Source organism: Anas platyrhynchos, chromosome 2 (assembly GCF_047663525.1).
Source record: "Anas platyrhynchos isolate ZD024472 breed Pekin duck chromosome 2, IASCAAS_PekinDuck_T2T, whole genome shotgun sequence".
Lineage (NCBI taxonomy): Eukaryota > Metazoa > Chordata > Aves > Anseriformes > Anatidae > Anas > Anas platyrhynchos.
Genome location: NC_092588.1, coordinates 156,263,487 through 156,278,410, shown reverse-complemented (window position 1 = coordinate 156,278,410; position 14,924 = coordinate 156,263,487). Strand labels below are relative to the sequence as shown.

General features: G+C 41.4%; 1 protein-coding gene across 1 annotated transcript in view; it reads right to left on the bottom strand.

The window, feature by feature from the left end:
- Positions 1-14,924, bottom strand: part of LOC101790354 (vasoactive intestinal polypeptide receptor) — a 114,534-nt gene that overhangs the window by 72,229 nt on the left and 27,381 nt on the right. Inside the window, exon 2 of the mRNA XM_005023238.5 lies at positions 4,040-4,136. Coding sequence (XP_005023295.1) covers positions 4,040-4,136 — 97 coding nt within the window. The remainder of the gene's footprint in view (positions 1-4,039; positions 4,137-14,924) is intronic.

Sequence of the window (14,924 nt, the reverse complement as noted above, 5' to 3'; positions counted from 1 at the left end):
TGCGGGTGCTGCCAAAATACTGCCTTTCCTCTTCTATCTACCTACAGTGCTTCCAGACGCCCAAATCATAAAATACCTGGATCCTTTTCAGTGTGTTTGTCCTTAACTTACCCCTTCTGGATAGGAAAATATTATTTTTATTTTAAAGGAGAAAAGCTAAAACCAAGAAAACCTAGGAGCCACTTTAACTTCAGCAACAGTGCTACTGTACTTGTATCAGTCTGTGGTTATCAAGTGAGGCAAAGTTTGCAGGGAGAACTGCTGTGACACCAGCAGGGAGCGAGGTTAAAACATGCTTAGGCTGGGAAATTAAGGAATTAGCAGAGAATGATTCACTAATCCAGCACTCAGGTACATCTATGTGTGATGCAACCCAGTAGCACTTTTTCCTTGGCTGTGTGATAAAAGGAAGAATAACCAAAACTCATTTTCCAACATGTTAATACCCAGCAAATGTCTCCTATATCACACTATAGGAAAGGTACAGGCTGATTAAAAAAATTACTGATTTTTAGGTCTTTCAGGGCCATACTCTGCACTGGGATTGAGAGGAGGCATTTTGTGCATCACCTCCTGCACTGAGCTGGGGAGAGTCCTGCCACTTGCACAGTAACAAGTTCTTCAGAAGACTTTTTAAAATAATGCTGCAAATTATATTGTAAACACTCTTTGGGGCAAAAGAGGTTGGTAAGATCATTTAACTAATACTTAAATGAAGGTTTTGTTTCCCAAAACGCTTTTTTTGTATGTGAATGTACAGACTCATCACTCCTAATAATGGAATTACGACGTCAGCTCATTTGGCCAGCCCCTCTCCAAGCCCTTGAACACCAGGACAGGATTCATCTGGGAGCTCTGGTTATTTCCAACATGAGCTCCCTAAGCCTCAAGTCAAGACAACCTGAACATGATTCATCTTATCCTAAAAGAGATGCCTACATTCAGCCAGAATACATCAGAGCTACCTAAAATCAGGTGAAAAAATCTCTCACCAAGTCATTCTCAACCAATATCTATTTGAAACGTGAATCCAAAAGATCTGTCTACCTCTCTGGATTTTAATATTAAAGAATCCATTTCTGTTACGGAATCACAATTACATGTTACAAGTTATACAAGTTGTACAAGATTTGTAGTTATTTTAGCATCGAGGTAACAGAATAACAGGGCAGGGGATTGCAAGGGCAGACCTGCTCGTGAAACCCAGTCCTGTGTTGCAATACCCAACTGCATCGTCCATGCCCTTTCGTAAACGAAGCAAGCTCCATCACAAAGTCAATAAAACACACCTTCCTGCAGCTCTCCTGAAAGGCTGTTCAGTGTCCTCTGATGGTTACAAACTTCCTCTAAAGCCCAAACTTCAATCTCACAGACACTTTATTCTTTGCCAGCTCAAGCCAACCCTCCCTGATGGTTTCTTCTTAGTTGCACCTTCTGCAGCCCTTCCTGGTCTCAACAAGCTAAGATCTTCTCATCGGACGTGGTCACCCTTTTGTGACCTCCATACCTCTCCCGTGGCCCTAACACACTCTCCTCAAATGTGGGTAACTTCACAGGTACTGAATCACACTCCTAGTGGGGAACAAACAGGCTCTGGTCTGGCCCATAATGAATATCTGTGGTCCAGGTTTGCTGCTGGTAGGAATAGCAACTGATACCTACTACCTAGACCAAAACCACAGAGATATAATTTAGAAAGAAAGCATTGATTTAACCTGTGCCCATACACCCACCATAATGAATAGGTGTTCAAAGACAAAACAGTGTTAAGACAGATGCTATTGTTTATCAGCGGAAATCTACCTGCTTACCCTGAGCTGGTCATCAATCTCAGTACTACCATAAGGTGTTCTTAATAAATGACTAATCTATCTGACACATCAAATTACATCTGTGATTAAGCCCCTCTGATCAATACAATTGATAATAGCTTCTAAACAAAGCTTTATTTCCAGACTGTATTGAAACCATGTGTTTCCTTAATTCCACTCATTTAATTAGAAAGGATAATAGATCGGTTGTTAAATCTCAAGTGATTTTCTTTTTGCTAATGGGATGTTGAATGCAGAGAAGGCAATACACATACCTGGTGATAAATCAAGGTATTACATTACAGATGGCAGGGAGTCTTGATTGTTTTCCATTCTACTCCTTTGTGGGACTCAACCATGTTAAAATTATATTTTCCTTGGGAGCCTTTAGCTAAGAGATTTTATGCAGTGATTTCTTTTTTTTAAATCTATTTCTGACAACACTAAGACTCAACAATCTTCATGTCCCTGCTGCCTCCACCCCACAAAGTTCAAAGTTTTATTTTGCAGCTGCACTCAGTTACATTTGTCAAGTTACGTCCCACTACAGAAAAACATCTTTTTTTCTACCTATTTGAGCTCACATGCTGTGCCTTGGACACTCCAAGGGGGAAATGCATGCCATTTAGACATTGAAGCTGCCTGTCCTCATCACTTTCATAGTCTCCCATTTGAGAGACAGAGCATGTGAGAGATTCTGGCTTCTTTCTGTTGATTGCAAAGGCAGTCATGAGTGCTTTCCTAAGGGGCAGGTACTGAGCTCTTAAATGCCTACAGATGTGTCTGGGCAAATGGGCAGCAAACATTTTCCACAGAGTTTGCATTGTAAAACTTGGTTAGACATGCTGTTTGTGTCCCTTTGCACGCTTGTTCCACGTTCATACCATTGATGACTATTTCCACATAGGACAAACAGACACATGCAAATGACATCTAACATTGACTCAGGAGTAGCAGGTATTGTCCCATGGACAAGACCATTTCATAAAGCTCACAGCTATGATTTCTGAATCGGTCCTGTTTAATGACTATGGGAGTGATGGGTGAAATGTAGAATTACCCCAACCAGTTTTTCACCATTCCACTACGAAACCCAAACTCCAAAATATTCTTAGATGTTTTCTACAGCTTAGACATTAATGGCTTGCAATATGACTGAACATGTTTTACATCAGAATCTGCAAGAATACAGTCAACAGTTTACTTCAGTGGAGAAAAAAATACATATATTTTGGATTAAACTTTTCATTGAGGAAATCAGAAAAAATATTAATGCTTAAGTATTTATTCATCCATTTTGAATGTACTGTATTTAATTGAATTTATCTAGATGTCCATGAAAATGAACATTTTGTCCATGAAATAAAGCATTTACCTGGCTTTCAAGTGAAGGTTTTAAACTACCCTGACGACTCCCTTCTTTACTGGATTCTAGGAGAACATTTCTTCAAACAGCTCCATTTAACTGTACAGGGATGCTTGAAATAGTTTCCAAATCAAAGGAAAACATATCTCAGTAGATAAAAGCAGGGGCCAAAAGCCATCCTTGCATTCAGTAAAGCTCCCCTAGGGACCAGCTTGGCACAAGGATGCTGTTCTATCATTAATAAGCATTGTGCACAACAGCCCTTCAGTCTGCAGCCTATTTAAAAACAATGCCAAGTGAAAGAGGATGAGACGACATCCTCTTTCAATTCTTCCTCTTTCAAGATGTGCGATGCAAATTTCAAGCAGAATATGCAACTTCCCACCCCTTTCCCTGATCTGATCACTCATTTTCAGAACCTGACAGTCTTCCATGGGTCCCTACACCTCCATTAAACACAAAACCAGACCTGGCATGTGAACGAGGAGAGGACCTGCAGCTATTTGGCCAGACCTGAGTCCCCTTTCAGCCTTGGAGCACACCCTTCCTTCTTCTGCTCTGCCCCCAGGACAGAAGCAATTTTGGCTGATGTATGGGAGGAAATTACAGTGGCAGGGCTCACTCAGCTGGGAGACTGGGGGTGACCCTCATCAAGCTATTCAAACACTTGGTTGATGGAATTATGCTTTGGAAATACCTTTTTCTCTTTATATACTAACATAAGAACTCAATACCAGCTGGAGAGAATCCAGTCACTGACCTGCTCCTGCCGAGGAAGGATTGAGAAATGGCAGTGATAAGGTAGATGTGAGGCCAGGGATGTCAGCCTGCAGGCCACGGAGAGAAGAGGGTGGTCCCTTACCTGAGGTCTGATTATCCATAGCGATCTCTGCCAAGCACTGGCTGCGTTCCTCTTCAATCTCCAGAATGATGCTGCACTCTGGACGTGTGCTGGACACCTACAGAAAGGGCAGAGAAAAGGAGAGTGAGCAAAACCCATCTGTACTCAGGGACGTGTTCCTAGGGATTCACGGCCAGCCAAGCTCTCCTGAGCCACAGCACAATGGGGATATGCATCCAGTCTCATTTTATGTTTGTTTTAGAGAAGGGGGTGTAAACCAGTGCCTACTGAAAAAAATGCATTTCCCTCCATGCCTTCTTTAAAAAAAAATCTAAATGTTACTTTTTATTTTTAATTTTTTTATTTTTATTTTTTATTTATTTTTTGATTATCAGGAGGAATTCCATTCCCTTATGCTCCAGGAGCTCTGCCTGACTAGCCTAACACTGACAGCTATCTAGGGCAGGAAGATGGCAGCTTTAAAATTCATGCCAAGAGCAGTGGGATCTGTGCTTACATAGTTTATTCCCTCCATTCTCACATGGCCTGCCTCCTGGCTTATGCTAATTCAAAGCAAAACAAAACCCAAATCAAATAAGAACAAAATCTCAGATGCAGACTGGGAGATCAAGGAGCTAAAAAGCAGAAAATTCCCAGTAACATGACTTTTTTTTCCCCCAAGTGGTTTCTGCTAAGTCGGATCTAATTATATTGTTTTTGTAATAAAGCCATGTCTATAGATGCACAGGTAATTAATCATGGCCTCTTACATCATGAATTTCATGAACTGCTTCAAGTATGTATCATGACAATTTGCTTCCAAAAAATGGAACCAGGAGCCGGAGAGGGGACCCACAGCACAACCCTGCTAATGTTCCCAACATGCTCCCAGTTTGGAGGGAGCACCCCACTTCATTGCTTTGGCAAAGGCAAGCTGAAATCCAGGTCCCATTATGCAAGGCACCACAGAAAACCAAACACAAAGCCCAGTCTCTTTCAAAGAGACGGCAAACTGCATTGAGCTGGGAGAAACCTATTGAGCTGCAGAGAGATGGTGAGGGGGAAATGATGCGGAGAGAGCAGAAGTCTTGGCCTAAGTCTGTGCAGTCACTGCTAAATGCAGAAAAGACCCTGAGTTGGTAACAGATTTGAGAGGCAGGGTTAGAGCCTGTCCTCATTAAAACTCATTGATTCAGTGTTCACTGTTGGTGATTATATTTATTTATTTATGTATTTATTTTTATTTTTTTTCTGAAAATAAGCAGAGAAAGGAAGGAAAGAACTTTTCACGTCTCATTTCAAAACATGAGCTACTTCCCTACTCATTCTCTAGCCAAGGCTAGAAACCAGAAGATTCAGAAACCCTCTGAAGGAACAATTATTTGATGTAATTTGCCCTTTGGATTGAAATTATAAGAAAATTGAATGTATTAATTTTTATTCTCACCATCTCTTATTAATCCAACCATCTCTCTTCCCTCTTCCACCTCATCTCTTGCTCAGACTGTAGTTTCCTTTTGGTGGGGAACGGGCCTTGATTAGTAGTGTATAGACAATTAATTGTGGTTTTCCAATGAAATTAAAACAACAGCAACAAAAACAACATGGTGTGGGAGACTTATTTGGAGTTGTCTTGGTACTCAAATATTTTTTTTTTTTTTCCAAGGGAAAACAGTACTTTGGAATTTTTATCCTGTCTCATTTAAAATATTGTAAGTTCTTTTTGTTTTAATTTACAGCACTTCTTGCCTTTTTTTTTAACTGTAAATAAAATGCACAAAGGGTTTGCTGTAAAATACAAAGATTGAGATGTTCTGCTCTCAGAACATTCTGACTTTTTCAAGGGAAACTTAAAACTCTCTGGACTTAACCTATTGCCAAATTCATCTCACATTTATAAATAATTTGAGTTTTCACTTTATAAATTAATTCATCCATCTCTAACTTTGATCGGGGTTGGCAAAGTGTTATGTACTCTTACAACACATTTTTCTAATTTTTTATGCAGCGAATTTTCTGCTGAGCCCATTAGCAAGTACTTCACCACCATATCTTTCCTGCACTAAAAATGCATGCCTAAATTGGTTGATTGCATATTTACTCCCACTACCTGATATTTACTTTTGAGCAAATGTTCCATCACCTTTCAAAAAAAGCAGAGCCAATACATTGTTAGTAGTTTCAGAAGTGGGCTTGTGATAGATTCAGGGAAATTTGTCTACAGATATTTTTTTTTTTAAATCTTGTCTTTTTCCATCCAGTCCTAGAGGAAATAAATCTATGTTAATCACAGTTGATCTGGCTTACATAGTGCTGGTGTGAGCTTTTAAGCAAGGTGGATGCCTCTAATGACTTGAGGAGTACTTAGGTGCCTGGTCCCCACTGGTTTTAAGCAGAGCAGGGCACTGCTCTGGCACTGAGGTAGGATTTATATGATGATACCCCAGGGTAGCCCTCCTTGCCAGCATCTTTCCCTCCAGGAGCGTGTGGCCCCTCGTAGAACATATATTGGATCAACACCACCCAGATGCCACATAGATACAATAAGCTTCCTAAAATAGCACAAGATACCTTTTATTTTTAGAGTATTTCACCTTCTTTCTCATTGGGACACATCTTCCCTTCTCTTAGTTGGGTAAAAGCAATGTGTTTAGTATGAACTGATTTTTACTATTCCTTCTAGTCCACAGAGACCTTGAAGTCCACATCAGCCCTGAAGGTTTTCATGTCCCTTTGCTGACTGGAGTTGGACCAGTTCAGACTAAAATACCTACTATTTAGCTGGAGAAGGCCAGTGATGTGTGAATTTAGTGTCTAAAAGACCTTAAACTGAATCATCAAGGTCAAACAGACTCACATTTGAAGCCTTCTAGTTTACAGCTCACTCTCTACATTCACTAAATAAGGAAATAAATAATTGCAGCAATCCTACTTCTACCTCCCCAGTGATAACACAGCCCTCACATATCACAGCTGTCATTGCTATGGGCTAACAAAGACTGCAGAAGAAGAAGAAAAAATTATTTTGGACACCAATAGGAAAGAGAAAAGCATTTTTTTTTATATATTTTTTTATTTTTTTAGTAGGTCATCAGTTCAGCTGGCCTGGTGGTGAACAGGGTGACAAGTTCAGTTGCCTGAATTTGTTTCCCAGTTGACAAACTGCTTATGACTGCAAAGATCCCACAAGAGCTGGGAGTCTTGCCTGCTAAAATGTACCTTCCCTGAGACCAGAGTTTAAATAACTCTCCTTTCTTGGTGTACTGCTCCCAGAAGGGAATGAAGTAGACTTTATAGATAGCTTGGTATGAACTCACTTCATTGCTTCCACAGCTTGGTCTTTTTTTTTTTTTTTTCTTTTTTTTTTTTTTTCCTCCCTGTGGAGAAGGCAGAGATTTGGGATTTTGGCATCTTTCACAGCAGAGGGGAACTGGCCAACTGGCCACACAGACACAGGGCTAAGGGCTGCACCAATTCACATTTCCCACACAAAAAGTGTAGAGAAAGGGAAAGCATGAACATAGCTTAGGTTAGATCACATTAACATTAGCCAGTGAACAATAATTCTTTTTCCCTGGCATGTCCATCATGGATGTGTAGCTAGCTCAAGCCCAGTACACCCTCCCTTCCTAAATGCCCTCATGGAAAGGATGAGTTACCATGTAAAAATGGTGGTGGATTTGTCGGGGCCATTTTCCCAGTACACACACTGAAGCCCTGAGCAGAATGATGAAGGGAAGTTTTTTTTTCTGGATGTGATTTACTTTAGCTCTGAATTGTGCAGCAACTCCCATGTGGAATTATCCCCAAAGTCTTTATTAATGAGAGCTTTCCTTCCCGTGGGATCTCAACAATTGTTAGAGGATTAGTGAGCAGTCTGGTAATGCTAAGAAAGCCATTGTGTACACTCTTTTAATTAAATACAATCTAAAGGATTGTCATTGACTGAAGGAGCCACAGAAATATTCAGTTTCATCTATGTTGTCATTGGCAGGGCCAGGCTAGCCATGCAGCAACTCCTCAAAGGCAGGTAGGATTCACAGCAAAGCCACAGCTACAGGTAAACAGGAATAGGGGCTCACAAGAAGTAACATGGGACCCAGCACCTCCTTTTCTCCTGATCTCAGAGTGTCACCTGGAGAATCCAGCAGAGACGGTGACTGGAGTGACCGCAGTGACAACAGCATTTCAAGGCAAACAAGGGAGGGGTAGAACAGGAAAGCTTACAGAAGATGAAACCACATCCCTCACCCATTTCTGCTCAGTTCCCAGAGGTTGTACAATAGTGACACATTTTTCTGAGTGGTCTGAATGAAGAGACCTTCACAGAAGCTATGGGGAGGCAGTAAATGTATTAGACAAGAGCCTCTCAGCTGCCTCGGTTTCTGTAACACAACTTCACAGTCACTGCTTGAGGCAGTGTTGAGGTTTCTCAAGCTTTTTTTTTTATGTGGACAGCAAAGGAAATGAAAGATTTTAGCAGGTAGGTCTTATTCTAAGCCTCAGCAACATAGCCCTAGAGAGCTCGAGCTATGCCAGAAGAGCTTACCGCTAGCTTCAGCCCAGAGACTTTCATTTACGCTTATTATTTGTAGGAACACAGGACTGAGGGAATTTCTTATGCAACAGTCTTGGCTCTGATTTCTTCCATAACTTCATTCAGCTCTGTCTTAAAACTAGATTTACAGTTTCTTCCTTTTGAACATCCTCAGGAAAATAGAGTTTTATTCATAACAACCCTTTCAGTTAGCCAAAAAAATACTGTGTGTAGTTCAAGTGCAAGAATGAGCAAAGAGAGTGGACCCACAGAACATACTAACAAAGGTTTTCTATCTGTAGTGATGGATAACACATTTTTGAACACTGTCAAACCTAAGAGCTTCATAAGCTCTGGTGGTCTTGAGGGAAAAAAAAAAGTTATAAATTATTTATGAAGTATTACCACTGTTTGCTCTTCTGAACTTTGTCTAAGAATCAAGTGCACAGTACAAATATCATGTCAGCAAGGGGAAGTAAGTGTTACATACCAGCACTACAGACAAAAAGAGAGATAAGACCAAGCTCAAAACATACAAAGCACTCTGTGTGGCCTTCATAGGGTCAATAAGGAAACTACAGTTTCAGAACTTGCAAAAACAATTAAATGTTTTTAAGGAGAGCCAAGCTATACTCTGCTATGATCTCAGCTCTTGTAAGTACACTACTCTGCAACCAGCCGTCGGCAAGGGACTCTCAGACTAAGGGCAGTAGCATGTGTCCTCAGGAAATGCTCCCAAATAAAAGAGGTCCAGGCAAATACCCAAGCATCCTTACTCTGGGTTTGCTCACTCAATTTTATGCTTCTGCCAAATATAATCATGCCAATAACAGATCTATCATTTGACAAGGAAAGCAGATGTTTTTCTTCCAGCTCATCTAAGCAGGCCCTGTTAAACAAAGACAACTTGGCCTGATCAATCTAGGAGCTTGGAGGCATGGAGACTTCATTTAGTCTCATTGTCCCCTCTATGTGTGAGGGCTTGGGAGATCAAAGAAACATGTGCAGTGTTTTGCAAAGAGCCTGAAGAACCAGAAGGAAAGGGAAGCTGAGCAGCTGTGTTGCTTAACTCCTTACTGACAAGCTTGTATATCCCTCTGTTGGAAAGCTGAATTAGGTTCTCAAGCAAGAAGCTCTGCCCTGGCACTGGAGTAATGACACAGAGAGATTAAACGAGAGGCAGCGATTCAGAAAATTCCCACTACTGAGTAGGAGACAGCTCTGATGACTGGGTAAAAATATTTAGCTCCTTACTTAAGATTATCATCTGGAGTAGCTAAGCATGAATTTCCTTTCCAGGAAGCTCAGATGAAGGACTTCAATGTAGGTTTTTGTAGAAAGAGAGAACAGCTTCAAGACTGAGATCAGTGGTGTTTAGATCTATTATTCAGGGCACAGAAGAGCAAAGGGCTGTAACATCTCTCCTATGGTTGTGAAGAAAAATAAGCAATGAATGACAGTGATTATCCCAAGGGGCAGCAAAGGAAGGAAAAAGGGGGACTCCACTACTTGACATCTCTAGAAATTGGAGTGCAGCAAAGTAACCTGCAGGTTGCCCTGAAATACAGGTCACTGACTGCTTCTAATTTCCTTTTACTTTTGGGTCTAAGGAACAGAGCCTGGTTGAAGAAAATTCTTCTTTTCTTAAAGGTTGTTCCAAGTATTAATTACTGAACAGATCAAACCTTCTGGAAGAATTTCACCTCCAAAGCTTCTGCTCAGGGAGTTACAGGAACAAAAGAAATACAGATCCAGAACTGCTTGAGCCCCAGGACCCAGACACATGATTTTTGGATCCAACGGGCCAAAAGCACACATCTTTAATGTAGATACCTACTTCTGCCTGTTTCACATCAATTATCCTTCCTTGCCTGCAGACAGAAGCAGGCATTTTCAGGGCATGAGTCACCTCAAGCTACAGGAACTGTCTAAAATAGGTTAGAGGAAACTTAACCTATACTGCTTCATCCAGGGAGCCTTAGGCAACTGTTTGAGAGGTGGATGTCTACATTCCAAATACCTAAAGTTGAATGAGAAAACCCACAGACCTGGGCTCAATTCTAAGTCGAATGATTACACTTTAGGCAGCCCCATCATTCCCCAGTGCACTCCAAGAGTAGAAGATGGTACCTGTCAAGAGAAGTTGAGTGAAAGACTAGTAAGCATGCTAATAAGTTTATGGGTTGTATTGTTTTCAAGATCCATTGAATTTGAAAGGCTGTTATTCAAAAAAAGATACTTGTCTTCATGAGAATGTGCAGGTACCTATTAATCCTTTCCTGAATTGCCACCCACCCAGCACTGAGTCATCCAATAAGTAGCCACCTCTTGACTGCTGTGCACAGGAGAAGTAGTCCCCAACTCAACTCAGAAGAGACTCAAGTGGGCAAAATCCACTTGTTGCTTATGCTCATTCCTGTCACCTCAGTGCTGGGCAAGACCCTAACTCCTGACAAAGCCTCCATCCATCCAGGTCTGATTCTCACCCTGGCCAAGCCCTGGGGCCCCCACCCAGTCCTACATTTTCCTTGCTGTATCCATCTATTGCTGCTTAATTTCACTCCAACTGTGGCACCAGAATCTTGTTTTCCTTCTAGATCCAACCCAGACATGACCATCCAACAGGTATACCTGCTGAAGAGTTGGATTCATCTGCTCAGATGGCTCCAGAAAATTATAAGACTTTGGGTGGGGGTGAAGAGCAGAAGGAATTCCCAAATCTGGAGCAATGGAGAGTGGCAGTTTGAGCAACTCCCTGGGGAGCTCATGGGCTTGTAAGTGTGGAGGCTGTGGCAAAAGAGCTTGATCAAAATCACAGTAAAGCTCCTGCAGTCTCTTTCCTGCACTTCATGTTCTCAGTCGGGCTCCACTGCCTCGGAGCTGTGTACAGCTGTTGACATACAGGACTCCACAAGCCTCCCAGAAGGCTGGTTATTGGATATTATTTATAACTGGGGGAGCAGGATGAACAAATCTGGATGTTCTCAGGAATTCTGCAGTGGTCTGGTTTGAGGAACCATAGTTTGGGTTAGAAATGTGCAACGTTTTTTAACTTTAGGGGAACTGAAAGCTTTAAGAATGTCTAGAAATGGCACTAATCCAGAGTTACTGCACCACCAACATAGCATAGGCTAGAGTATGCTTCTCTTTGCAAGTTCAAGCTTTTTGTCTTTCCCAAGCATTTGGGAAACAACTGTGAACAAGCAAGGTGGCAATTTTATAGGGCAGCCCAGCAGCCAGTGTCCCAGGCATGGCCTTTTCTAGGCAGAGGAGCCACTCTGAAGCTCAGTGGCATCCAGCAGGGTGGATGAAAGAGGCTTTCTGGCATTTATTATGGCACAGCCTTAACATCTCCAGCTGAACAGTCAAAAGTGGGGACATTCAGCATTTGCAGCACTTGGCTGCATTTTTCCTGAGCTCACTGAACAGTCAGTGACTTCAGGACATGGATCTTCCAAACTTCCCAGCAAACATAAGAAACGGCAAACTGTCTGTTTTTTAATTGAGCACAGGTTTGTTAAGGTCAGTATCAATTTCCAAAGAGCAACTAGGAGGAAATGAAGAAGCAAAAAACCACAGAACACATAATAAACAAGACATGCATATAAGAATTCCTCTTACAATATATGTCATCCTTCCAGCAGTAACCACAGTATCTTTATACAATACAGTTGGTGATAAGGTTTTAGCCTCCTTGGTTGTCAATATTTTCAACATTTTTAATTAAACCAGCATTAGGACAAATATCATTGGATTTTACTATTCATATACTACTTCCCATCCTGAAAATGCAGCTCTAAGAGGGCTTGTTTGTGCTACCATTCAAACTTCATATTGAACTCCACGTATATCTGGAACAATCTATATAGGCATTTTATTTCAAAGACTGGTTATGTCCAAGGGGGAGTCCAGAAAAAAAAATACAAAAATGTTGGCAAAAGATGTGTTTGGCTCATTCAGAGATGAGGAGAAAAAGAATCCCTCCTTTTTCAAAGGAAGCAAAAAGGATTTAATCAGCAAGGCTCTGTGTGAGGACATCACCTGTAGATTTTAAGGTATCCTTTATAAAGCATCAGAGCTCTCTATAAAAAGATTTCTCACAGACAGCCTAAAGGATCCAGCAGCAGCTTCCAAGAAGAGCCTACCAAGACAAGATACCTACTGAGGCTGTATTTCAGAACAAAGGATTGAGTCACTACTCCTAATAATGAGGGATTCGAGAGCACCCCAGTGATTTGGAGACACACCAAGAACAAGAGCTGCCATCTTTGATAAATCAGCACAGGGCCACTCCTCTCTTCTTTAGCTGAGGATAGAACCAAAGGGTAAATCACCTTGCTGGAAACATGTGAGGGAGTGCAAGGTTAGGACAACCACAGGGAGTATTGCTGCAGTGAAGAAAAAAATTACAAGAATGGAGAAAACCATTCAGAGGGCAACTGAAGAGAACCTTACCTAAGATAGTGCAGGACGGATACGCAGAGGCAGCCTTGATTTAGAAGAATAAAACTAGCCGGAGATCACTGTCTGGTTTTGCAGAGCTCTCCTAGAGAAATGCTTTTAATTGCATTTACATTTGGGAGCTTTGGATTCAGATATTTTTGATGCCCCTCACCCTGCCCAATGGCTGGTCTATATAGAGAACACAGTGTATGTAAGCAATTGATAAAGAAGCACGTCTTCTCATCAGCACTTAATGGACTGACCGATGATGGAGATTTTAGGAAGGATTTACATTCCTGGAGGAGGCAATCGACAAGAGCTGACACTATCAGAATCCATCCTGAACAGTTTTCAAAGTGTGAATGGTCAATAAGGAAACCACTTCTATTTAAACATGGGAATAACTCAGAAATCTGGTTCCACTCTTCCCGGCTGAGAAGGATTTAAATCTACAGGTTAAGCAGGTTGTAACATGAGCCTAAGAGCCTTAGACACACATGGAAATATAACAAATATGAGATGACATATACACACACACTGTCTAAACCAGGCATACAAACATTTCCACTTGAAGAGAGCACTGATGTCTCTGCAGGAGCCTAAGGGCCACACCTAATACCTCTGCCAGACCCAACCACCTTCCACTTAATCACTCTCAGAAAAGACTCAAGATCCCCAGATTCAAGGCTGCTATTACAAGGCTGCATCTCAATTGTCACTTTTGCTGTGTACACAGCTGAGTGGCCAGTGAAACAGATGACCAAAGCAAAGCATCAGGTACTAGAAATATCTGTATTCCAAATCAAAGCACCCACACTGGCAATTTCCACAATATGGACATAGCTATACTTGGCCAGAAAAAGGCTTATCAATGGCTTTAAAGAAGCAAGGACTTCAGCCCCTCATTTATTTCATGGTCTCACTATGCCAGCTTGGCTGTTAGTTATAGCTTTGCTTCCCATCAGTCCCTAATGCAAAGTCAACTCGCAGATGTTTTCCACCATGCAAATAAATTGTGATGAACTGGCTACTCAGGCAGATAATTAATTCTACTTTATTACACCGGGCATTTCCTTTCATCATTCCTTAACAGATAACAACACAGTGGGGGAAAAAAAGCTCAAGGGGAAAATGTTTCTGCTTTGTTTATTTAAAAGGGGAAGTGTACCAGGACACAAATGACATACAAAGAGATGTAAGTGTTTGGATGGCAAAACTGAATCTTAGCAGTACAGCACCACCAGACCTCTCACAGGTGATGCCAATGGCTGTAAATCTCAAAAAGTTTTTTACAAAGGGAGTATCTCTAGCTTCTTTTGACGGATGGAGAAACTGAGGCAGAGAGCCTAGGATTAACCATCAAGTCAATGATGGTTAATCATCACAAAAAAAAACAAACATACCCACAAACAAAAATATCAGATGACTACATTCAGACGAGATTTGTCATATGCCATTTTATGCTGATGTCCACCTTTGTCTGAGGAGAGGTCCTGCTTTGTATGGAATGCTTAAATGTTTTAGTGATAGGACAAAGAGTAATGGTTTTAAACTAAAAGAGGGTAGGTTTAGATTAGATATAAGGAGGAAATTATTTACTATGAGGATGGTGAAGCACTGGCACAGGTTGCCCAGAGAATTTGTGGGTGCCCCATCCCTGGAGGTGTTTAATGCCAAGTTGGATGGAATTTGAGCAACTTGGTGTTGTTGGAGGTGTCCCTATCCATAGCAGGGGGGTTGGACAACCTTTAAGGACCCTTCCAGCACAAACCATTCCATAATTCTGTGATTCTGTGTTTTCCTCAACATACCCCAGTCAGCTAGCAAAGAGCTAACAGAGAAAATGAGAAATTGGTTAGAAAAAACATTGGGAAATGAGTCAGCCCTTGCCCAGTGGGAACAGGAGAAAGACATAAATCTCATGTT